Source organism: Musca domestica, unplaced genomic scaffold (assembly GCF_030504385.1).
Source record: "Musca domestica strain aabys unplaced genomic scaffold, Musca_domestica.polishedcontigs.V.1.1 8, whole genome shotgun sequence".
NCBI lineage: Eukaryota > Metazoa > Arthropoda > Insecta > Diptera > Muscidae > Musca > Musca domestica.
The window spans coordinates 8,885,204-8,908,874 of NW_026712409.1; the positions used below are offsets into that span (position 1 = coordinate 8,885,204).

General features: G+C 33.0%; 2 protein-coding genes across 5 annotated transcripts in view; one reads left to right on the forward strand and one right to left on the reverse strand.

The window, feature by feature from the left end:
* The window catches only part of LOC101887655 (probable cytochrome P450 49a1), a 34,645-nt gene extending 20,915 nt beyond the window's left edge, over positions 1-13,730 (forward strand). For all 3 annotated transcript variants that reach the window (XM_011294822.3, XM_020037459.2, XM_011294884.3), the window contains 10 exons: positions 6,156-6,236; positions 6,292-6,408; positions 7,061-7,137; positions 7,200-7,395; positions 7,467-7,635; positions 7,817-7,989; positions 9,757-9,835; positions 9,914-10,028; positions 12,973-13,112; positions 13,542-13,730. In XM_011294822.3, the coding sequence (XP_011293124.1) occupies positions 6,156-6,236; positions 6,292-6,408; positions 7,061-7,137; positions 7,200-7,395; positions 7,467-7,635; positions 7,817-7,989; positions 9,757-9,835; positions 9,914-10,028; positions 12,973-13,112; positions 13,542-13,655 (1,261 nt within the window). In that variant the 3' untranslated portion in view covers positions 13,656-13,730. The remainder of the gene's footprint in view (positions 1-6,155; positions 6,237-6,291; positions 6,409-7,060; positions 7,138-7,199; positions 7,396-7,466; positions 7,636-7,816; positions 7,990-9,756; positions 9,836-9,913; positions 10,029-12,972; positions 13,113-13,541) is intronic.
* The window catches only part of LOC101887825 (G protein alpha o subunit), a 142,253-nt gene that overhangs the window by 38,306 nt on the left and 80,276 nt on the right, over positions 1-23,671 (reverse strand). For both annotated transcript variants that reach the window (XM_005174796.4, XM_005174795.4), the window contains exon 4: positions 17,255-17,415. In XM_005174796.4, the coding sequence (XP_005174853.1) occupies positions 17,255-17,415 (161 nt within the window). The remainder of the gene's footprint in view (positions 1-17,254; positions 17,416-23,671) is intronic.

A 23,671-nucleotide genomic window follows, 5' to 3' on the forward strand; every position in this document is an offset into this window, starting at 1 on the left:
CCATAGGAAATTTTTCGTAGGTCTCTCGGAGACCTACAAAATTTCCATAGGAAATTTTTCGTAGGTCTCTCGGAGACCTACAAAATTTCCATAGGAAATTTTTCGTAGGTCTCTCGGAGACCTACAAAATTTCCATAGGAAATTTTTCGTAGGTCTCTCGGAGACCTACAAAATTTCCATAGGAAATTTTTCGTAGGTCTCTCGGAGACCTACACAATTTCCATAGGAAATTTTTCGTAGGTCTCTCGGAGACCTACACAATTTCCATAGGAAATTTTTCGTAGGTCTCTCGGAGATCTACACAATTTCCATAGGAAATTTTTCGTAGGTCTCTCGGAGACCTACACAATTTCCATAGGAAATTTTTCGTAGGTCTCTGAGACCTGAGACAAAATTTTATAGAAAATTTTTCGTAGGTCTCCAGAGACCTACAAAATTTCTATAGGAAATTTTTCGTAGGTCTCCTGAGGCCTACAAAATTTCTATAGGAAATTTTTCGTAGGTCTCCAGAGACCTACAAAATTTCAATAGGAAATTTTTCGTAGGTCTCTCGGAGACCTACAAAATTTCTATAGGAAATTTTTCGTAGGTCCCGGAGACCTACAAAAATTCTATAGGAAATTTTTCGTAGGTCTCTCGGAGACCTACAAAATTTCTATAGAAAAATTTTCATAGATCTCCAGAGACCTACGAAAAATTTTCTATAGAAATTTTGTGGTCTCTGGAAAAACATAGAAACATTTTCGTAGGTCTCCAGAGACCTACAAAATTTTATAGAAAATTTTTTCAATAGGAAATTTTTCGTAGGTCTCCAGAGACCTACAAAATTTCTATAGGAAATTTTTCGTAGTTCTCCAGAGACCTACAAAATTTGTATAGGAAATTTTTCGTAGGTCTCCAGAGACCTACAAAATTTCAATAGGAAATTTTTCGTAGGTCTCCAGAGACCTACAAAATTTCAATAGGAAATTTTTCGTAGGTCTCCAGAGACCTACAAAATTTCTATAGGAAATTTTTCGTAGGTCTCCAGAGACCTACAAAATTTTTATAGGAAATTTTTCGTAGGGCTCCAAAGACCTACAAAATTTCTATAGGAAATTTTTCGTAGGTCTCCAGAGGAATAGGAAATTTTTCGTAGGTCTCCAGAGACCTACAAAATTTCAATAGGAAATTTTTCGTAGGTCTCCAGAGACCTACAAAATTTCTATAGGAAATTTTTCGTAGGTCTCCAGAGACCTACAAAATTTTTATAGGAAATTTTTCGTAGGGCTCCAAAGACCTACAAAATTTCTATAGGAAATTTTTCGTAGGTCTCCAGAGACCTACAAAATTTCTATAGGAAATTTTTCGTAGGTCTCCGTGACCTACAAAATTTCTATAGGAAATTGTTCGTAGGTCTCCAGAGACCTACAAAATTTCTATAGGAAATTTTTCGTAGGTCTCCAGAGACCTACAAAATTTCTATAGGAAATTTTTCGTAGGTCTCCAGAGACCTACAAAATTTCTATAGGAATTTTTTCGTAGGTCTCCAGAGACCTACAAAACACATTTAGGGTTTCAACTAATTTTCCAAATTTTTTTTTGATCGGTATTTCCAGCGTATTAGTAATATTAATTAATTGAAACTCAGGGCGTATACTTTATATGAATTAATATACCAAATATGGCACATACCATTTCCGTTACCCTGCTCTAGGCGGTCGTTCAAACCCTTATCAATCATTTTTCTCTTTTTTTTTTTTTTTTTGAAAATTTAGTTTTATTTTTTCTTTGGCGAATTTCGTACCACAGTTTGGGCGCCTCAATGTCTGCACGCAAACATTTTGAATGAATGAATTTTCAGTCGAATTTTTTTTGTTTCTTTCAAAAACGTTGGTGTTTTTTCTAGTCTGCCTTTTGAGGGGGATTATTAAACAAATCTATTAAAAATATACGACGAAATGGTGGCTGTTTTGTTGCTATTTTTATTATTTGTTGTTACTTTGCTCTCGCTATTTGTCATCGTCGTCATCATCATCCGTGTTTAATGTGTCGCCAGTGCCATACGTTTTTTTCTGTTTTCGATATTTGTCATTCACAAAGGCCCCCCTGCATCAGAAATATTTATGGCAGTCATGCATTGGGGATCCCTAGCACTTTGTGTTTTTTCGCAGAATTTTTAGAAATATTTCACTTTTAGGGGAGGCAGCAGTAGATGCCGGAGGGGTTGTTTATTGGCGAATGAATTCAGAAAAAAAAGATGTCACAATGACGATGACAAAATTAGTTGCTAAATTGTTGCCAATTTATTAGCGGAAAATGTCTACGCGACCGTCTGCCTGCCTTCCTGGGCGGGTGGCTGGCGATTCTTCCCTCCCTTCTCTCTCTCGTCATCAACAAATTAACCACCGAATGACAAATCCATAAAATTTATTTGCTCTATTCTTTGTTGGTGTTGTTGTTGTTGTCGTTTTTGTTTTATGAACTGACCTTAATTTTTTAATTGGTTGCAAAGCAAATATTGAATGACATCGACATGAGAAAGCTCTATCATCATAATGAGCCAGCTAATTGCAGGTGAGGGGGAAAAGCTGGAAGGGGCATTGAGTTGAGTTGACAAATAGCAAAACTCGCAAATGATTGTAATCAACTTCATTTGAAAACAATTTTCCACAATGGTATTTTATGGTAATTTTTTCGATTCAGGGTAATTTTCATTAGTGTGGCAATTTGTTTCTAGAATTTTGGGTCGATTGCATTGGGGAACTTGGGGGGAGAGAGGAAGAAAAATAACTGCCATCAAACAAACCACTCATACAGGATGACAATATTATTACTTCCAAAGAAATGTAACCAAGTCAATATTGGATCTGATTTATAAACAAAACCATTAATTTATGGAGGACTCTGGAGAATGCTATACAGGCTCGAAATATTTTATGAACAAAATTTGGAGATCCTCTGAAAAATTTCGTAGGTCTCTCAAAATGAATAGAAGAATTTTTCGCAGGGCCCTGATGTTAAACAGAACAAAATGCGTACTCCTTTCAATATTAAAAAAAAAATCAGGAAATGTTTTTCGTAGGTCTTTGGGATATGGGAATTTGTTAAGCTCCACTTTTCTTTGATTTCCGTGGTCCAAAAACCTTACGTATGGCAAAAATGTCGATAAATGTTGACTCAACATTGACAAATGTTGCCGCCAACATTAATAAATGTTGCATAAACATTGGCAAATGCTGCAGCAACATTGTCAGATGTTGCGTTAACATTGGTAAGTGTCTGTGACTACCAATTCGTATCAATAAAAATCTCATGAAGTATATAGAGAAAAGTTATCACTGGTTCCTGAGATTAAGACTTTAAAGGCTTGAAATTTTTATCAAATTTATCAAATTTTGTAGGTCTTAGAGGTTCGTAGCCGCGGTTCGTAAAAGTTATGGCAAACATTTTGACAAAATTTTGCTTCAACATTAGCAACTGTTGCCACAACATTAATGTTGCATAAATATGTAAAAATGCTGCAACAACATTAACAAATGTTGCATAAACATTGCCAAATGTTGCCTCAACATTATCAAATGTTGCCTCAACGTTGTCAAATGTTGCTTTAATATTGTCAAATGTTTTTCCGTAGTCTTTTAAGATCTAAATTATTTCGAAGAACACTTTTCGATAGTCTCCGGATTTAAAAAAATGTTATAGCATGTAAAAAAGGTGTTATAGAAAAAGGCTGGGCTCTTTAGGACATGAAAAAAAAAAAAATAAAAAAGTCATCTGAATCGTTGAAAGTCTTTCAACGAATTTTGACCTTAGAGATTTGTTCCATTTTTATGAGAAATATTAAAAAACAAGCCTTCGAGGGCGCCCAAAAAATGTTGACTCAACAGTAAGAAATGTTGCTCAACATTGAAAAATATTGCCTCAACATTAATAAATGTTGCGTACACATTGAGGTACATTAACCTTGCCTCAACACTGGCGCAAGTCTGCGAGACCTACAATATTGTGTAGAAAAAAATCTCCAAACTCTGAATTTGAATTTTCAGAGTCTGAACAACTCTATAGAACAATTTATTATGGGATTTCAAAGTCTAAACAATTTCATAGATTTTTCAAATGCCTTCGAGGATGCAAACTTTGTTAGACATTTTTTCTCTAAGGCTTAAAACTTTTATAGGAGATTTTTAGATTACCTCAGAGGTTTTCCAAATTTAAATAACAGTTTTCGTGGATTTTCAAGGCCTGAAAACCCTAAACACTTTATTGCAGACTTAGAACATTTTATAAAAAAAATAAAAACTTTTAATATTCCTTTTAATATTGTGAGTCACAGCGAGTAATAAGAATTTTCATAGACGATCCGATGCCTTCAAAATTTTATAGTAATTTTTTTGAGAGACCTGTGTGTCCTGAGGGTCTTTAACACTTTATAAAAAATTGTTGAGGCCTCGGAGGGCTTCATATTAAATAAAAAAATAATTGACGACCGATGCCTGTAAAATCTAGCAGATTAATTATTGTGAAGCCTTCGAGTCTTATCAATGTTGCATCAACATGTTTCCTCATCTTAACCCAATGTTGAAAAAGCATTTGTCCATGCTGCAGTATGTTGCTATGTTGCATTAATTTTTAGGTCGGATTCTAAATCCTAAAACATATTATAAATAATTGTCTTAATTTTTCGGGAATGCAGCATTCTGTCGAAAATTTTATATAGAACTACAGGGCTTCCCAATTTTAGCAGGCATTTAAGTAAGGCTCGACATATTTTCGTAGGGCACATGTTATTGCTACAATGTTGATGTAACATTGACAAATGTTGAGTCAACATATCTTCGTTGCATCCATGTTGCAGCAACATTTCTCAATTCGATTTCTGTTGTAGAATTGTATGACCTACAAAAATATATATTTTATATTCAATGGAGCTTTAAAATGTTCGAAATATAGAACATTTTGAGGTTTTTGGGCTGTGTTGCCTTAACATTTGTCAATGTTTCTTCATCTTTTTAGCGATGCTTACTCAAAATTGAAAAATGTCCCGTCAACATTTTTCCACAATGCTACAAAGTTGACGCAACAATCATCAACATATCTATGTTGCATCAACATTTTTCTAAAGATTTGTCAAGTTTGCAGCAACCAGTTCCGAAAAATTTTCTATTTTGCTGCAACATTTGTGTGTCTTGTCGATACTTTTTTTCAATTAAAGAATTAAATGACGTATACAATGTATATCCCTTTAAAATATTCAACATAACTCTCAAGAGTATCGAAAAATATTGAAACAACATGTTCTGATTTGCAGGCAATGTTTCTTCAACTTTTATTGATGTTGACTCAACATGTATCTATGTTTACGAAACGTTCCTTACAGGTAGCCTCAACATTTGTCAATGTTGCAGCAACATTTGTCGATTCTGAATTGCGGAAATTTGAATCAAAATCAATACAGCAACATTTTTCAGTTCTGAAGTAGCGAAAAATTGTTCTATATTTCCGCAACATTTCTGTATTTTATCTAAATAATTTTCTATGTCATTTTTAAAAAAGAGATAATTTATCCTCCATTAAAGAATTGTATGGCAATGTATATACCAATCAAAATATTCAAGAAAACTCCCAAGTCTATTGTGTATCGAAAAATATTGAAACAACTTGTTCTGATTTTCCGTTGTTGTTGAGGCAATATTTCTTCAAACTTTATTGATGTTGACTCAAAATGAAACTATGTTTACGCAACGTTTCTTAAAGGTCGCCTCAACATTTGGCAAAGTTGTAGCAACATTTGTCGATTCTGGATAGCCGACATTTAAATCAAAATAAATAAAAAAATGTATATAAATATATTTCCATATTTCCGCAACATTTCGGTATTTCATCGAAACATTTTCTATGTCACTTTAAAAAAAGAGATAATTCATCCTCAATTAAAGAATTGTATGGCAATGGCAAGTCTATTCAGTATCGAAAAATATTGAAACAACATGTTTTCACTTTCAGTTGTTGATGCCGACTCAACATGTATCTATGTTCACGAAACGTTCCTTAAAGATTGCCTCAACATTTGTTTATGTTGCAGCAACATGTTTTAATTTTGAAATGCTGAAATTTAAATCAAAATTGAAAATGTAATATTTTTTTAATTTATTTTTTTTTTGTTTATTTTTCAGACCCTCAATGCCCTCCCTGAGAAGATACAAGGGTGTTTTGAGAAAGGACTTTTTCGGAGATGTTGCCGGTCTGATTGGAGTGTGAGTATCAAATCAAATATTAAATATTTTTAATTAATTTTTTTCATTGTGTTAGACATGGCAAGAGTTGGGAAACATTCCGCCAAGAGGTCCAACAGATCCTATTGCAGCCACAAACAGCAAAAAAATATATACCGCCACTCAATGATATTGCCAGTGAATTCATGGTGAGGTAAGAAAACTAAATAAGCCCAAGCTATAAAACTATAAAATGATGAAAAATTTTACAGAAAAATTCAGACGTAAAACAAATCAGGACCTCAGAAAAAGTCAGAAGTAAAAAGAAATATAAAAAAATAAGTACCTAAAAAAAAGGAAAAAACTCGAACATAAAAAAATATTTAAAGTAAATTTTTTCTAAAAAAAATTGTGCCCTCGGAAAAATTTTGATGAAAATTTTAGAACTTCGAAATTGTTTCTATAAAATTGTTTAAGTTTCAAGAACCCATAGAAAATGCTTCAAAAATTTTGTAGATCTCAGAAGTCAAAGAAATGTTTTCTATATCAAATTGAAGATCTCAAAGATTCAGGGCAAAATTTTCTGGGCTTCAGAGGTTAGCGAAAATTCTTCTGAAAAATTTTAAAGGCTTTGGAGGGTCATCGAAATATTTTTTATGTCTTATATAGCCACTACGCATTTTTAAAATGGATCATGTCAGCCAGAAGAGTATTCGTGTTGGTAAAATATTTCCTCCCATTTTCAAAACTACCCTAGCAAAATATTTAGTAAAGGCTTTCAAATAATATTTCTTCCCATTTTCAAACTACCTTAGTAAAATATTTCTTAAGAGTATTAAAAGTAATTTCTCCTTCATTCATTACAGAATCCATGAAATGCGTGACGAAAATAATGAATTACCCGGTAATTTTCTCCACGAACTCTACAAATGGGCCTTGGAATGTAAGCCAAAAAACCGGAATGAAAGCCACTTGAAAGAAATTAAAATGAATTTTCTATTTCAGCTGTGGGTCGTGTTGCCTTGGACACCCGTCTGGGCTGCTTGTCACCCCAGGGCAATGAAGAGTCACAGAAAATTATCAATTGCATCAATACATTCTTTTGGGCCGTACCCGAATTGGAGCTGAGAATGCCCGTGTGGAGATTTTATCCCACCAAGGCCTATCGTAGCTTTATTAAAGCCTTGGATGATTTTACAGAGTAGGTTTCCGAAAAAAAAAAATGAATACTCATTTATAAAAATCTATAAATTTTCCATTTTTTTCGCCCAGAATCTGCATGAAAAACATTAGCCGTACCATGGATGCGGCCGATTCGTGCACGAACTTGAATAGGGCGGAAGCTGACATCAGCATCGTTGAGAGAATTGTTCGCAAAACTGGCAATCGTAAGTTGGCTGCTGTTTTGGCCTTGGATCTCTTTTTAGTGGGTGTTGATACGGTAGGTAGCACAGAGGAAAAAAAAACACACACACAAACAACAACATAAAACATTTTCAATTAATTAATTAAAAGCTTTCAATTTCCACTTTGAGTACTCACGAATATCTCTACGTATGTGTTTGTGTATGTGAATGGGTATAAACATTTTTTGTGTGTGTTCGTGTTCGCTTTCATTGCAGACTTCTGTGGCTGTCTCCTCCACCATTTATCAATTGGCCAAAAACCCCGAAAAACAACAAAAACTTTTCCAAGAACTGCAAAAAGTCTTTCCCAGTACCCATGAAGCGGAAATTAATCAGAACGTCCTTGAGCAGATACCATATTTAAGGGCATGTGTCAAGGAAACTTTAAGGTACGTATGAAAGAAGCTGAGATGGATGAGGTGCAGGCGATGGGGTGAGATGAGGAAGAAGAAGAAAAAAAGAAGTCATTTCCTTCCAGGATATTTTGTTCATAGAACAAGGATGTAAAATGCAAACAGAAATTTAAAGAAATTATGTAGGCCTTCAGGGCATGTTATAATTTTAATGGACTCCGGAATATTTTGGCAACAAATTTTGCAGGCCTTAATTTTTTTTACATAATGAAAAAATATTCAATAAAATATTGTGGGTACCAGAAGTAAAAAAATCAAGGTTTCAGGTCTCAGCTACAAATTTCTAAAATTTTTTCTAGAAAATATTCTACACCCCAAGACTCAAAGAAAATTTTTTCTATAACATTTTTAGGTATCTGATTTTTTTTAATTTTGTAAGATTCTGAAGTCAATGAAAATTGTTTCTAAAAAATTTAGAAGAGATCAACGAAAAGTTTTCTTAACATTTTGTAGGTCCCAGAGCCAATAAATAATAAATAATTTTTTTTAAATATTTTAAAGGCTTTGAAAGTCAGCGAAAAAGATTTGCCCTCCGAATTTTTTCTGTAGATTTTGCAGGGTCGCCGAAAATTATTTTATGCTAAGGCCATTATACCTGATCCATGGTTAAACGAAATATTTAGATGTACCAAGTATGAATAGAATCGCTGACTTATTTCGCAGGTTATTAGAGATATAAGCATTGAAAATTGCAACTCTTTATGGGGGAGTTACCAGAAGAGTTGGATCGATATCTACCATCTTCACACGAGATCTTGTGGCAGTAAAAATATTGGAAAGTGTGAAGTTTAGAAAGAATCGGAGGCTTATTCCGCATTTTATGAGCGTTTTGGTTATTAAAAATTTTGACCCTGTCACTGACCTCAAAATCAGAGACGAGCTCGGTACGTTCTATCAATACCAAACTTGGTATTTTACGCATATCCAAAACCAGCCCTTTCTCTCAACCACAGACAAAAAAAATTTTAATTTAATTTTAAAAAATTAAAATTTTAAATTTCCAGCTTCATCCGTTCAATATTCCAAATTTAGTACCATTTAGAACTTTTCGTACACTTTTAGTACGAATTTTCAAAAACCAAGATTTATCACACGTCTACGCGTCAAGACTGATCCTCATGTTAAGTTGGTTAAGCAGGTCGGGGACAAAATTGTATAAGGCCCAGTAGGCTTACGTAGTCTGTGAAGGCCGCCTTAGCAACATTTTCCAGAAAACTTTATTTTTTATGTCCAAGAGGCTATCAAATAACTTCTAAAACATTTTAAGTCTCTTGTGAACATTTTCAATCATAATCTTAAGCTATTGGAGATCAATAAAAAATATTCGCTATAGGAGGCCTTGTAATATTGTTTCTATATAATTTTATAAGCTCCAAGAGGCTAACGAAAAAGTTTTAGACCTGTTGGCTTATGAACATTTGTAGGATCTAGTGGTCTTGCCGAACTAACGAGGAAACCAATTTAAAACTTCCTAAAAATTGTTGAGATTAACTTTTAAGTCATCGGACCTCATTGAGAAATGTTCTATAGAACTAGCTTTAAAATGTTTTGGGCCCAGAGGTCCATTTTTGGAATTTAAAGATTCCGTGAATTTATAGTAAAAATCACCTTAGACCATCTATACGCCTATAAATTTTTTATAACATCCATTAGAAATTATAAGGCCTTAGATGTCGATAAAAAAAATTACGTTTTTTATATAATTAAATATCAATATTGGATTTTTTCTATTTCCAATTCCAGAATGTATCCCGTCGTCATTGCCAATGGTCGCAGCCTGCAGTCGGATGCCATTATCAATGGCTATCACATACCAAAGGGTGTAAGTTTTCCAAATTGAGAATTGTCCGGGCCTTTCAATAATTGAAGAGGAGTAATATTTGTTTTCCATTTTTTCCAGACAAATGTAATATTCCCCCATTTGGTGGTATCGAACGATCCAGCGTATTTCCCTCAACCGAAATCATTCCAACCGGAACGTTGGCTTAAGCAAACCGAAACACAACAACAGCAAAGTAAGTAACAATTTTGAAATGTGGCTAAGTTAGTTGCGGCGCAAAATAAAAATCACAGAGAAAAAGAAAAAGTTTGAAGGGGCAATGTACCCAAATGGGATACAGTGGCTCAAAAAATTACATAAAATCCTGAGTAAAAAAATCTATGACGAAATTTTGATAGATCTCAGGGAACTGCAAAATTCTCTAGATATTCCTGAGTCCGAAAATGTTTAACAGAACATTTTTCGAAGGAATCCTGAGAAAGTCTAAGAGTCTTCTAAAGTACAGTTCTAACAGTTCTATAGCCAAAAAATATATTCTAGACAGTGGAGCAATTATAGGTCTTTAAAGGACAGAAGAGCCTTTGCATGCCCTATAACAACAGAAGTACCTTTCCATGTTTCCAAAAACAGGAGAGCTTTTTGAAGAGCTGTTACTAGTATTTTATCTAAAGGAGGCATATTTTGAGAACTTCTAAAGCCAAGATACCTTTCTCAGGTCTCCCTTTGACTACAGGAGACTTCTATGGACGGAAGACCTCTGAAAAGTTTCCTTTGAAAGAAGACCTTTCAGAGGGCCTTCATAGACAGAATTCTTTACGCGGGTCTTTTTTGGGTTAAAGACCTGTTAGAGACCTATCAGGGGTCTTATATTGACATATGACCTATTAGCGTTTTTCTTCATGCAAAATAGTTTTTACGACGATCCTAAAGACGAACGAGCTTTTTAGCAATATTTTATATACAAAAGAACTTCTATATGTCTTCCATAGACGGAAGAGCTTTTACAGTTCCTGTACAGACAGAGAAGGAGCTTTACAGGTCTTATATTGATACATGAGCTTCCGAAGCTTATTCAAGGCATCCAACCTTTTTGAAAAGCTTTATTTGTTTTTTTTTTATGAACAGATGATTATACGCGGATCTTCTGTAGACAGAAGAGCTTTTAAAGACACAACGTTTTTGCAAGCCTCAAAAATGCTCCGAATATTCTATGATCGGATCAGTTTTTTTTCACGGTTTTTATAGTAGATAAGTCTTCAGCGAATCCTCTAAAACCAAAAGATATTTTAGAGGTCTTCTAAAGACAGAAGAGTTTTAATATTTCTTAAAAGACTTTTTTAAGACATTGAGGGGTTTCTATAGGTCTTCTACCGACTGAAGAATTTTGGCAGAACTTCTTTCACTGTTTTGTGAAAGGAAAACCTGTAATATCTTATTCCTGTAAAAGAAGTTCTGTCAAAGTTCTTCAGTCAATAGAAGACTATAAAAACTCTTCAAAGTTTCTAAGATGTTCTAAAAAAGCTCTTCTGTTTTCAGAAGTCCTCTAAAAGTCTTCTGATTTTAGAAGACACCTCGAAGTCTTACCTTCTATAGAAAACCTGTAAAAACGCTTCCATTCATAGAATACCCATATATTTTTTTCCTTAGGGAGCTCTGTAAAGGCTTTGGGAATATACGAGCTCTTTTGTCAAACAAAGACCGGCAAAAGATCATCTGTTTATAAAACCCTATTAAAGCTCTTCAGAAAGCTCGGATGCCTTAAATAGCTTGCAGAAGCTCATGTATCGACATAAGACCTATAAAAGTGCATGTATGCCTGCATGTAGGGGGAAACAGATTTTCCTCCCACAAAATTTCCTTAAAAGGTATTATGATTTGTACGAACATTTATCGGACCTAATGCACTTCTTCTGTCGTCAGAAGATCTTGTAGAGCACTTCTGTTCACTGAACAGTTTTTATAGGTTTTCTATAGACTAGACTTTCCAAAAACTCACTCGAATTTCTGCCAAGAGTGAAACCCTCTCCAATTCGAGCGAGTGCGCTCCTGGGAGCAGAAAAAATCGAGCAAACTTTTATTTTTCGATATGGCTCGAACATAGGGGAGAATATTTCCTTCTTTTTTCAGTGGGAGCAAGTATGCTCAAAATCGAGCACATCCTACTCATACCGAGCACTCTTTTTCGATGTGGCTGGATAGGAGGGGGCATATTTTTCTCATTTTTAAGTGGGAGCAAAATTCGCTCAATATCGACCAGACTCTACTCTTACCAAGCACTCTTTTTCGATGTGGCTGGAATATGAGGGGGCATATTTTTTTCATTTTTAAGTGGGAGCAAAATTCTCTCAATATCGAACAGATTCTACTCTTGCCGTGTACTTTTATAGTTTTCATCAGAGCATTGTTGTATTTGTATGTATGTGTATTTTTCTGTACAAGATCATCCTCTCCTTACCCATTTTCCCTCCTTACCACACAATCCACCTCTCCACCCTACAATTCTGCTCGTCAGTACGTTTCGCTCTCGAGTGAAAATAAGCAAATCTGTGCTCTGATTTTAATTAAGGGTCTTCAACAGGTCTTTAATAGGGGTTTCTATAAAAAAGAAGCCAATTTTCCGTTCTTCTACAGCCTGAAGAACTTTTTCTGGGTTTCTATTGATATAAGTCCGTTCTGTTTTATTACCGGGCACTTAATATCAGAGGTTACTCCCAATGGATATCCTTTCCCACCAATACAATAAATTCCAACCCCACACCTGCTCTTTAGAATTCTTCTTAGATGTACTTCCTTCCCTCATTGTTTAAGTCTTTATCCAAAAATAAATTAAAGCTAAGTAAATTTATTTGCGTTAACTTCCAATTAATAGAACCCAAAGTTAATTTCCTGAAACAAAGGAAACAAAAACTTTAGAAGGAAGTTCTTCCTTCTAAAGTCCCTCTTCAAATTCCTGTCATTTGCTTTTCATCAAGAGGGTTTAATTAAAATTTGAAGGACTCTTCATTACAGGGTTCATATTCCACAAAGATGAAGCATACTCCCTCCCTCCCACTCCATTTCCTATTCCAAAAAAAAAAAAAAAAAATACCTATTGACATAACATGTTTTTCATTGAGTCGTTAATTTTCTTTTTTCTCTTCTACCTCGCTTCCTCTCTCTCACTCTCTCTCCTCCAACAGATGGTAATCCAAATGCAAATAGATGTCCACATGATGGCCACAAAATACATCCATTTGTTAGTCTGCCATTTGGTTATGGGCGTCGCATGTGTGTCGGACGACGTTTTGCGGAAATCGAATTACATACTCTGCTGGCAAAGGTAAGTAGTTTTGGAAAAGAGATTGGGGGAAATGGAGAAAAATCTTGAAACAAAAAAATACATATATGGCAAGGGAGCAGCCTTGGAGATGGAAAGGCAGGCTGGATGGCTGGCAGGTAAAGCACTTAAGCCTAGATGGGCTTTTTCATGATGCCATTCACTTACAAGTCACTACACTTTACACATCGTCATCAACAGCATTTGGATCCTTCCAGCCATTCACTTTGTGTGTGTGTGTGCCTGTGTTTGGAAGGGAAATTGAAATGCCCAACACAAAACGATGGCTGCCTAGAAGATGTTAACAAATATTAGGAGAAATACCTGCCAGCTAGCTGGTCTGCCTATGCCATGATTTTTTTTGTCAGATGTTTCACATGTTGTTTTACCTTCACATTCCCTCTCTTTGTTTTGTTCGTTGTTTATTTGCAGATCTTCCGTAAATACAAAGTGGAATACAATCATGGCGAACTGGAGTACAAAGTCAACTCAACCTATATTCCAGAATCACCGTTGAATTTTAAATTAACTGTAAGGGAAGAGTAACATCATCTCCCAGGTTTGGAGATGGATGGCCAAAGGGGCCGTTGAATGTTTTTTTTGAGGAAATGAATATGAAATTACATACATACATATATAAATATGTACATATCAATTTCCATATGTAAATATTATTTATAGGCCTTATTTTTTAGGCAAAAAGCGAAAAAAAAATATTTTATAAAAATATTAATTTTATTTTTTACAACCAAATATTAAATTATATTAAAAATAAATTTGTATTTAATATAAAAAAATTGTGGAAAAATAATAATAATTAAGGGGAAATTCCAGCAGATTAAGAAAGTAGAACTAAAAAAGGAGACCTCCTCCTTTATGGGCGTTTTGATAGTTTACATTGCAAAGTAATCGAAATAAAGGAGATAAGTTCCCCTCTCTTCCATTTTTTTTTTTTTGAATTTTAAAATATTTTGAAATGTCGGATTAAAATTCCTTGAAATCGATTGTTCATAGGTATATAGTGTCTTTGGCAATATTGCAGATAACAATACGAGGTTTCATTTGGTTAAAAAATTTAACCCTCAAGCGAATCAACATAGGGGTCTTTTTGGTCCTTTTTGAAAATATGCGTAAAAACTCCCTTAAAATGGGATCCTAGCAAGTCAGAATATTTGACAGAATTATTTGCCATAAAATTTTACTATAGGTCCTATATGACATCAGAAGTCTAAATCCTACCTAAACGGCAGGAATTCAAAAATATCAAAAACATATTTAGGGGTTAAAATGGTACCTTATGTGAGTTTTTGGAAAAATCTCCCACAAAACATTACTTTAGAAGGATGACGTCGAAGACAAAAATTTTCTTCGTTAAATTTAACTATAAGTCATCAAAGAAAAGAAATCGCCAATACCACTGCATATCCAATAAAAATATGTAAACAAATGTTTCAAAAAAAAAAAATAATAATAATAATAATAAATAATAATAAATAAAAAAAGTAAATAAAAAAATAAAAGAAAATAAAATATAAGAAATAAATAAAAAATATTTCCCAATTTGTCTTTGGTTTTTTCGAGTTGACGCTTGAAAGTATCATAAAATATGGTTTTTAGACAGAATGCGCCAAAAAAAAAATCGAGTATAGGTCCTAAAAGACGACAAAGGTGTAAATCACCAGGAATTCACAAATATTAAAGGTTAAAGACGTACTTTATGTGAGTTTATGCAAAAATCTCCAACAAAGCATCATTTTAGAGTGATGACGTCAGAATATCAAAATATTCTGCATAAAATTTCACTATGAGTCATCAAAGAAAAGAAATCTCTATTTCCACTGCATATCCGAAAAATATTTGCATCAACGTTTCACAAAAAAAAAAAAAAAAAAAAAAACAGCAAAGCAATTTTATATATTTTATTTTATTTTTTAATTTTCCTCGTCCTTTTTTCAAATTGACGCCTAAAAGTATCATAGATTATTGTCTTAGGTAGAATGTGTCAAAAAAAATTCTACGATAGGTCCCAGTAGACATAAAAAGTCTAAATTTGACCAAATTCGAATAGTGAATATTAAAACACATTCTAGGGATTTTATTTGGATTTATGTGAAAATCTCCAACATAGCATCAGTTTAGAAGGATGACATTAAACACAAATATATTCCTCGTCAAATTTCACTATAAGTCAGTAAAGAAAAGAAATCTATATTCCCACTGCGTATCCGAAAAATATTTGCATCAATGTTTCCCAAAAAAAAAGAAAAACACCGAAGATATTTCATATTTTTTCACAAAATTTTTCCTCAGCCTTTTTTCGAGCAGAATGTTGTTTTAGGCAGAATGTGTCAAAAAATTTTACGATAGACAAAAAAAGTCTAAATTTGACCTAATTCGCAAATATTAAAAACACATTCTAGGGACTTTATTTGGATTTATGTGAAAATCTCCAACAATGCATCATTTCAGAAGGATGACATTAAAGGCAAATATATTCTTCGCCAAATTTCATTATAAGTCACTAAACAAAAGAAATCTATATTTCCACTGCATATCCGAAAAATTTGTCCAAAAAAAAAAAAAAAAAAAAAGAATCGTGAGCTGAACATATCGCAATATTCCATTCAGCAAATAAAAAAATAAGCTCGGGGTAAAGCCATTGAAATACCAAAAAGTGCAAGAACTTACAGCGCAACAGAAAGAAAATAGACTCAAAAGAGCCAAAACGTTGCTTCGCTTAGCCGAAAGTGGTGAACTGCCGAATTTGGTTTTCTCCGATGAGAAAACATTTCGCTGTCCAGCAGTTTGTAAACAAACTAAATAATCGTGTTTACTTGCCAAAGAGGTCAGCTGGAAATGTGCACCTTCGGTTGGCCACCAGAACTCAAGCGCCGGCCATGGTGATGGTGTGGGCCGCCATAACAGCCAATGGTCGCTCTTCGCTCGTATAAATCGACCGTGGCATCAGAATAAATGCCGAATATTATCGCGAAAATATTCTGGAGGATAGTATTAGAGCTTTTGGGTACACAAACATTTTGGCCCGCAGACCTTGCACATTCCAACAGAACTCAGCACCATCGCACTCAGCACACGCCACCCAAGAATGGTTACAAAATGAGGTTCCTCGCTTCATTTTCAGCGCACAATGGCCACCAAAATCTTCGAATACCGAATTCGTTGGACTATTGTGTCTGGGGTATTTTGGAAAGCAAGGTTGGGACTAAAAAATACCAATATGTCGATCACCTCAAGCAAGCGCATCGCTGGGAATGGACCAAAATACCGCAGAGCAACATTCGGGCAGCGTGTGATGCTTTCATTGGCCTTTGGAGGCCATAATTCGTGCCAAAGGTGACCTATTCGAATCTAACCTTATTCTAAAATTTGATGCTTTTTCCGACCTTTTTTGCTTTCATTAAATAAAATTAAAAAAAAAATTATGGCGTTTGACTTTTTGCAGTTTTTTTATCTCACCCTGTACATACAATAATTGAGAATTTTTATATATTTTTCATAGTTCTTTTTTCTAAGATATGACCGTAATTTTTCGAAGGCCTATAAAATTTAATAAAAAAATCTTGAGCCTACAGAAGCCTTAAAAAACCAACACCAGTTTTTTTTTTGTTAAGTTCTAGAGATCTACAAAATGTTTTAGCATTTTTTTAGAAATCAGGTGCATAAAAAAATAAAAATATATATTTCATAGCTATCCCACATCTGTGATTACTTTGCCATAAGTTGTACTCATACTAAAGAGTTTGATGAACGGATTATAACACGTGAATACCGTTTTTATTCACCAATAAAATAATAAAATATTCCAAAAAATTTAAATTTTTTAAACATTGCCTCTCTTCAAAATTTACATCTCTGCCTTACTGGTGGTTGTTGTACCTATTGTCTGGGCTAGACAACTGTAATGGGTCCATTGTTGAAGGCAAAGATATGACTAGTGTTTTATTTTAGGTTACCACCAAATGTAAACAAAAAAAATTCTTTACAAATAAAAGAAGCCGATTGTTTTGTTATTGTAATAACTTATCAAAAATCGCCGTTCACCTTGACCCAAAACATAGGGCTGTGTGGCTGGCGTTGGACCCCAGATGTAAATGTGTAAAAAAGTAAGTTTCGGTAATACTCACTATTTAGCAGAATCGTTTAATTGATATTCGTTGCTGCGCGAGAAGCACTCTTGAACACCGGCGTCTTGCCATAGCCGTTTCATGGCAGCTAAAAGTTCCTCTGAGAAGGGTTCGGTGTCGTGCATGCGTGAACACACATCGAATACCATTTTGGAATCGTTCTAGAAGAGAAAAGCGGAAAAAATAGAAAATAAAATTTAAAAACAGTTTAATAAGATGGTATAAAGAAAAGAAGGGAATATAAACAATGGGGAAGAGAAGAGTGGAATTTGAATAAAATGCCAATAAAAAATAATAATAATAATAATAATAATAATAATAATAATAATAATAATAATAATAATAATAATAATAATAATAATAATATTTTCTTCTGGTTTTTCGTTTGGCTCGAGGTCAGAATTTAAAAAAACAGACGAATTTGTTTTTTTATATATTAATTTATTTGTCGGATATTTCGACTATCTTCGATAGTCATCATCAGGGATTTGAATTCGATTTTAACTCTTCTGTTTTTAAGTTCTCTGATGCAGCTTTTCCATCCTTTCCTTTTATTGATAATAATAATAATAATAATAATAATAATAATAATAAAATAATAATTCTTTAATAAAATTTTGTACCAGTTTTACAATTTTAATACCTAGAAAATCTAACAAATTTTATAATTTTTTTTATTTTATCTATGCAAATGTCTGCAACTTGAAGGTTAAGGAAAAAATAAGTGTAATCTTTCGACATTTTCGAAGGCTTAGGGAGAAATTATTTCTTTTGACTTTGGATCCTACGATTTTTTTTAGAAAATTTAGTTAGTTGCGGAAGCTTAAAAAATGTTATAAAATTATTTAGAGGAATTGTGAAAAATTTTCTTTAAAATTTTCATCTTCAAAACCTCAGAGGCCTGCCAAAAACAAAAAATAAAATGTGAACTGTAAAATAAATAGTGAATTTAAGTAGAATCATATTTTTTATAATTATGAAAAAATATGAAAATATTTTGAAAAATGAAAATTTTTATAAAAATTTGGGACCGTAAAAAAATCTTTTCTGTAAAATTGTGTGTCCCTTTCAGAAGTCTAGGAAAATTATTGACTACTTTTTGTTAGCCGCAATTAACCACATTTTTTTAAATGGTGAATATATTTTATATTTCAATCTTTTGGGCCATAAGAAGCCTGCGAACATTTTTGGTTACATTTTGTTAAACTCAGAGTCCACTAAAATATATATATATATATTTTTTAGATATTGTAGTCTTTGAATTTTATAACATTTTGGAGACTTCGGAACAGTACGACAAATCTCTATATAGTTTCTAAACATTTTTAACTCCGAATCTACCACAATTTTTTTTAATTTTTTAAATATTTTTTTATATAGAACAGTGTGGCTTGTTTGTTCGGGATACCGTAGTATTTTGTTGTTGCAAAATGGTCAGGCTTATCCCTTTATTGTTGTTTTTATAAAAACAACGTTTGTTTATTAGTGGAGAACGATGGTAATGTTTACCAGGAGGTAAGGCAGGGAATACCTAGGTTTCGGAAAGAGCCACCAATCCTCATCAGTTCCCTTGTTTTTGTCTGGGATATTCTCCCCAGAAGTTATTTTAAAAATAACTTCTATGACAAAAAACATTTTTTACCCAAGTGACGAGATCGTAAGCTCAATAGAAGAGGAACCATAGAATTATATAAAACTAAAATTCTTTTGGAAAGTCTTCTAAATCTTACAACCGCACTTATAAACATTTTCATCTTTCTCCACTTGTTATGCTTTCGTTCAACCTGAACGAAGTAGCATAACCATGTAAGTTGGTTTTGTCTGTTACAACAAAAACCCCTTCGTCGACCGTGCCTTGTCTATAAATAGAACAGTGTGGCTTGTTTGTTCGGGATACCGTAGTATTTTGTTGTTGCAAAATGGTCAGGCTTATCCCTTTATTGTTGTTTTTATAAAAACAACGTTTGTTTATTAGTGGAGAACGATGGTAATGTTTACCAGGAGGTAAGGCAGGGAATACCTAGGTTTCGGAAAGAGCCACCAATCCTCATCAGTTCCCTTGTTTTTGTCTGGGATATTCTCCCCAGAAGTTATTTTAAAAATAACTTCTATGACAAAAAACATTTTTTACCCAAGTGACGAGATCGTAAGCTCAATAGAAGAGGAACCATAGAATTATATAAAACTAAAATTCTTTTGGAAAGTCTTCTAAATCTTACAACCGCACTTATAAACATTTTCATCTTTCTCCACTTGTTATGCTTTCGTTCAACCTGAACGAAGTAGCATAACCAAGGGATAACTACGGTATCCCGAACAAACAAGCCACACTGTTCTATTTATAGACAAGGCACGGTCGACGAAGGGGTTTTTGTTGTAACAGACAAAACCAACTTACATGGTTATGCTACTTCGTTCAGGTTGAACGAAAGCATAACAAGTGGAGAAAGATGAAAATGTTTATAAGTGCGGTTGTAAGATTTAGAAGACTTTCCAAAAGAATTTTAGTTTTATATAATTCTATGGTTCCTCTTCTATTGAGCTTACGATCTCGTCACTTGGGTAAAAAATGTTTTTTGTCATAGAAGTTATTTTTAAAATAACTTCTGGAGAGAATATCCCAGACAAAAACAAGGGAACTGATGAGGATTGGTGGCTCTTTCCGAAACCTAGGTATTCCCTGCCTTACCTCCTGGTAAACATTACCATCGTTCTCCACTAATAAACAAACGTTGTTTTTATAAAAACAACAATAAAGGGATAAGCCTGACCATTTTGCAACAACAAAATACTACGGTATCCCGAACAAACAAGCCACACTGTTCTATTTATAGACAAGGCACGGTCGACGAAGGGGTTTTTGTTGTAACAGACAAAACCAACTTACATGGTTATGCTACTTCGTTCAGGTTGAACGAAAGCATAACAAGTGGAGAAAGATGAAAATGTTTATAAGTGCGGTTGTAAGATTTAGAAGACTTTCCAAAAGAATTTTAGTTTTATATAATTCTATGGTTCCTCTTCTATTGAGCTTACGATCTCGTCACTTGGGTAAAAAATGTTTTTTGTCATAGAAGTTATTTTTAAAATAACTTCTGGGGAGAATATCCCAGACAAAAACAAGGGAACTGATGAGGATTGGTGGCTCTTTCCGAAACCTAGGTATTCCCTGCCTTACCTCCTGGTAAACATTACCATCGTTCTCCACTAATAAACAAACGTTGTTTTTATAAAAACAACAATAAAGGGATAAGCCTGACCATTTTGCAACAACAAAATACTACGGTATCCCGAACAAACAAGCCACACTGTTCTATTTATAGACAAGGCACGGTCGACGAAGGGGTTTTTGTTGTAACAGACAAAACCAACTTACATGGTTATGCTACTTCGTTCAGGTTGAACGAAAGCATAACAAGTGGAGAAAGATGAAAATGTTTATAAGTGCGGTTGTAAGATTTAGAAGACTTTCCAAAAGAATTTTAGTTTTATATAATTCTATGGTTCCTCTTCTATTGAGCTTACGATCTCGTCACTTGGGTAAAAAATGTTTTTTGTCATAGAAGTTATTTTTAAAATAACTTCTGGGGAGAATATCCCAGACAAAAACAAGGGAACTGATGAGGATTGGTGGCTCTTTCCGAAACCTAGGTATTCCCTGCCTTACCTCCTGGTAAACATTACCATCGTTCTCCACTAATAAACAAACGTTGTTTTTATAAAAACAACAATAAAGGGATAAGCCTGACCATTTTGCAACAACAAAATATTTTTTTATATAATATACGCTTTGGAATGTTTTTCAGAGTTCGACAAATTTTTTTTAAGCATTTGACCAACACGAAGAGTCTAGCCTCATAGGCCAATGAAAATTTTCAAAAAAAAAAAAAAAGACGGAGTTTAAAAAAATATCATAACAATTTTGATTCTATAGAATAACTAATAGATAAATTCTATCTTCAAAGAACTATGGAATCTGGGCCACGAACATGTTTGTATAAAATTGTGAAGATCTCGGATGACTACGAAACTATAACAATTTTCACATGAGGTTATCTCCACAATTTTTTAACCTTCGGAACTAAAATTTCCCAAAATGAAAAATAAAATTTTATACAACTTTGTAGGCTTCCGAAATTTTTTTCAGTAGTATAATGTCGGTCCGTGTTCTATGAAACATTTTTTTTTTATAAAATTTTATCAGGTCGAAACTTTTTGTAAGTCTCGGTGATGTTTCTTTCTTTGAGGCCAAAAAACATTTTGTTCATAATTTTTGTGCTCACGCAAAGTTTTCTATAAAATATTGTAGGTATTAGGAAAAATCTCCAAATTTTGTATAGAAAGAATGTTCCAAAAAATAAATTTTCAATAAAACATAATTGTTCTACGCGATTTTACAACGACAATTTTTCTATGAAATTTTGTGAGTCTCGGAGCACTACTAAAGATGTACAATAATATATTTCAGAGGAATATGAAATTTCTATAATTCGGACATCTATAATAAAAAATTACATAAACTTTTTTTTGGTTCCTGAAAGTGTATGCGTGGAAGGTCTTAGAAAATCTTTCTAAAAAATTGTTCGTCTCGCCAAGTCATCGAAAAAATTATAACTAAAATTCAGTGGGTCCCAAAGGTCTACGTAGGATCGAGTAGCTTTGTGGGCTTTTGATACTTGATTTTTTTCTTCGATTTTTTTATTTGCTTTTCTTAGAGCTATGTCCAGGGGTGTACCAAAAAAGTCTTTCAGATTGTCCAGGCATCCGAGGCCTATTGATTTTTTTTTTGAATTTTCAACAAAATTTAAAAAAAAAACATTTCCCATAAAATTATGCAGGAAATTTTATTATATTTTTTATAAAAAAAATATATAAAATCGTGCAAAAATTGGTTGTAAAAGAATACTTCAGGGGTAAAAAAAAAAAAAAAATATATATTTATTATATATTTATGAAGATCGTATAATTAACTGAAATTGTTCCTTTCAAATAACAATCATACGCCACCATGTACGTATCTATTAATAACACTCATACGCTCTACAGGCATATGCTTCAATTTTGTTTCATTTTGCGTAAACTTTGAATCCTTCTGGCTTTTAACAAATTTTAGATTGAATTCATTTACTAACAAACTGCTTTAAAAAAATTATTTAAAAAAAATATTTTTTATAAAAATATTTTTTCTCCGAATAAACTTCAATTTTCCCATTAATTGTTCGTCTTCTGATTTTTCGGTACTACCATATATGATTTGATGCAGGAAACATATAATTAATTTAATTTATAATTAATGTTACTATTTTATTGGAGTTATAAGTATACGCCACAAACAAGCCAACACTGTTCTAAAAATATTTATTAAAAAGATATATATATTTCATATAAAAATATTTTTTCTCAGAAAAAGAAATTCAATTTTCCCATTATTGGGTCCTTTCCTGATTTTTCGGTACTACTATATATTATTATACGCTCTAGAGCCGTTTGCTTAAACTTTGTTAAAATTTGCATAACTTTTGAATCCCTCAAGCTTTAGTCCCTTTTTAAAATGATGTTACTTACTATGACTCTATATTTTTAAATAAATATGAAAAATAAAGAAAAGTATTTTATTCCTTCAAAAATCAGCCCAATTTCGAATCACTCAATCTTTAATCCCTTGATTTCACTTATTATGCTCCTATATTTTCAAACAAATATGAAAAAACTTTTAAAAATTTATTTTATTCTTTCAACATATGCGGGAAATACTTCAGTTTTCCCATTAATGGATCCTTTCCTGATTTTTCGGTACTAATATGTATTATTTAATGCAGGAAACGTATAATTAATTTAATTTAATTTAATTTAATTATTTTATCAAAGTAATAATCATACGCCGCATTGTCTTCAGTAATTAATAGCACTTATACGCTCTAAAGACATTTGTTAAAACATTGTTTATTTAGCATAACTTTTGAATTCCTCAAGACTATATTTTCAAATAAATATGGAAAAAAAAATAAATATGTGTTTTATTCTTATAAAAAAAATCTCAATTTCGAATCCCTCAAGCTTTAATACAGTTTTAAAAAGATTTCACTTACTATATCCCTGATTTTCAAATAAATGTGACAAAAAATTAAAAATCTATCTTTTTCTCTCAAAAAATCTGGCAAATTGCGCCATTAAGGGGAAACCACAATTTCCATTTCTCAAAAAAAAAAAAAAAAAAAAAAAAAAAAAAAAAAAAAGACATCACACGCTATGCCCATTCCATTGACCTAGTATTACTTTGCGCATTAATGGGGCACAAGTGTTTTTTTGCATAAACTTGGCATACTTTCAAAGTAGTAGTAGTGGAAGGAGAAAGAAAATATGAAGGAAAGCCATGGGAAATAAATACTTAAGAGATAATAGATGAGGGGAGGGGAA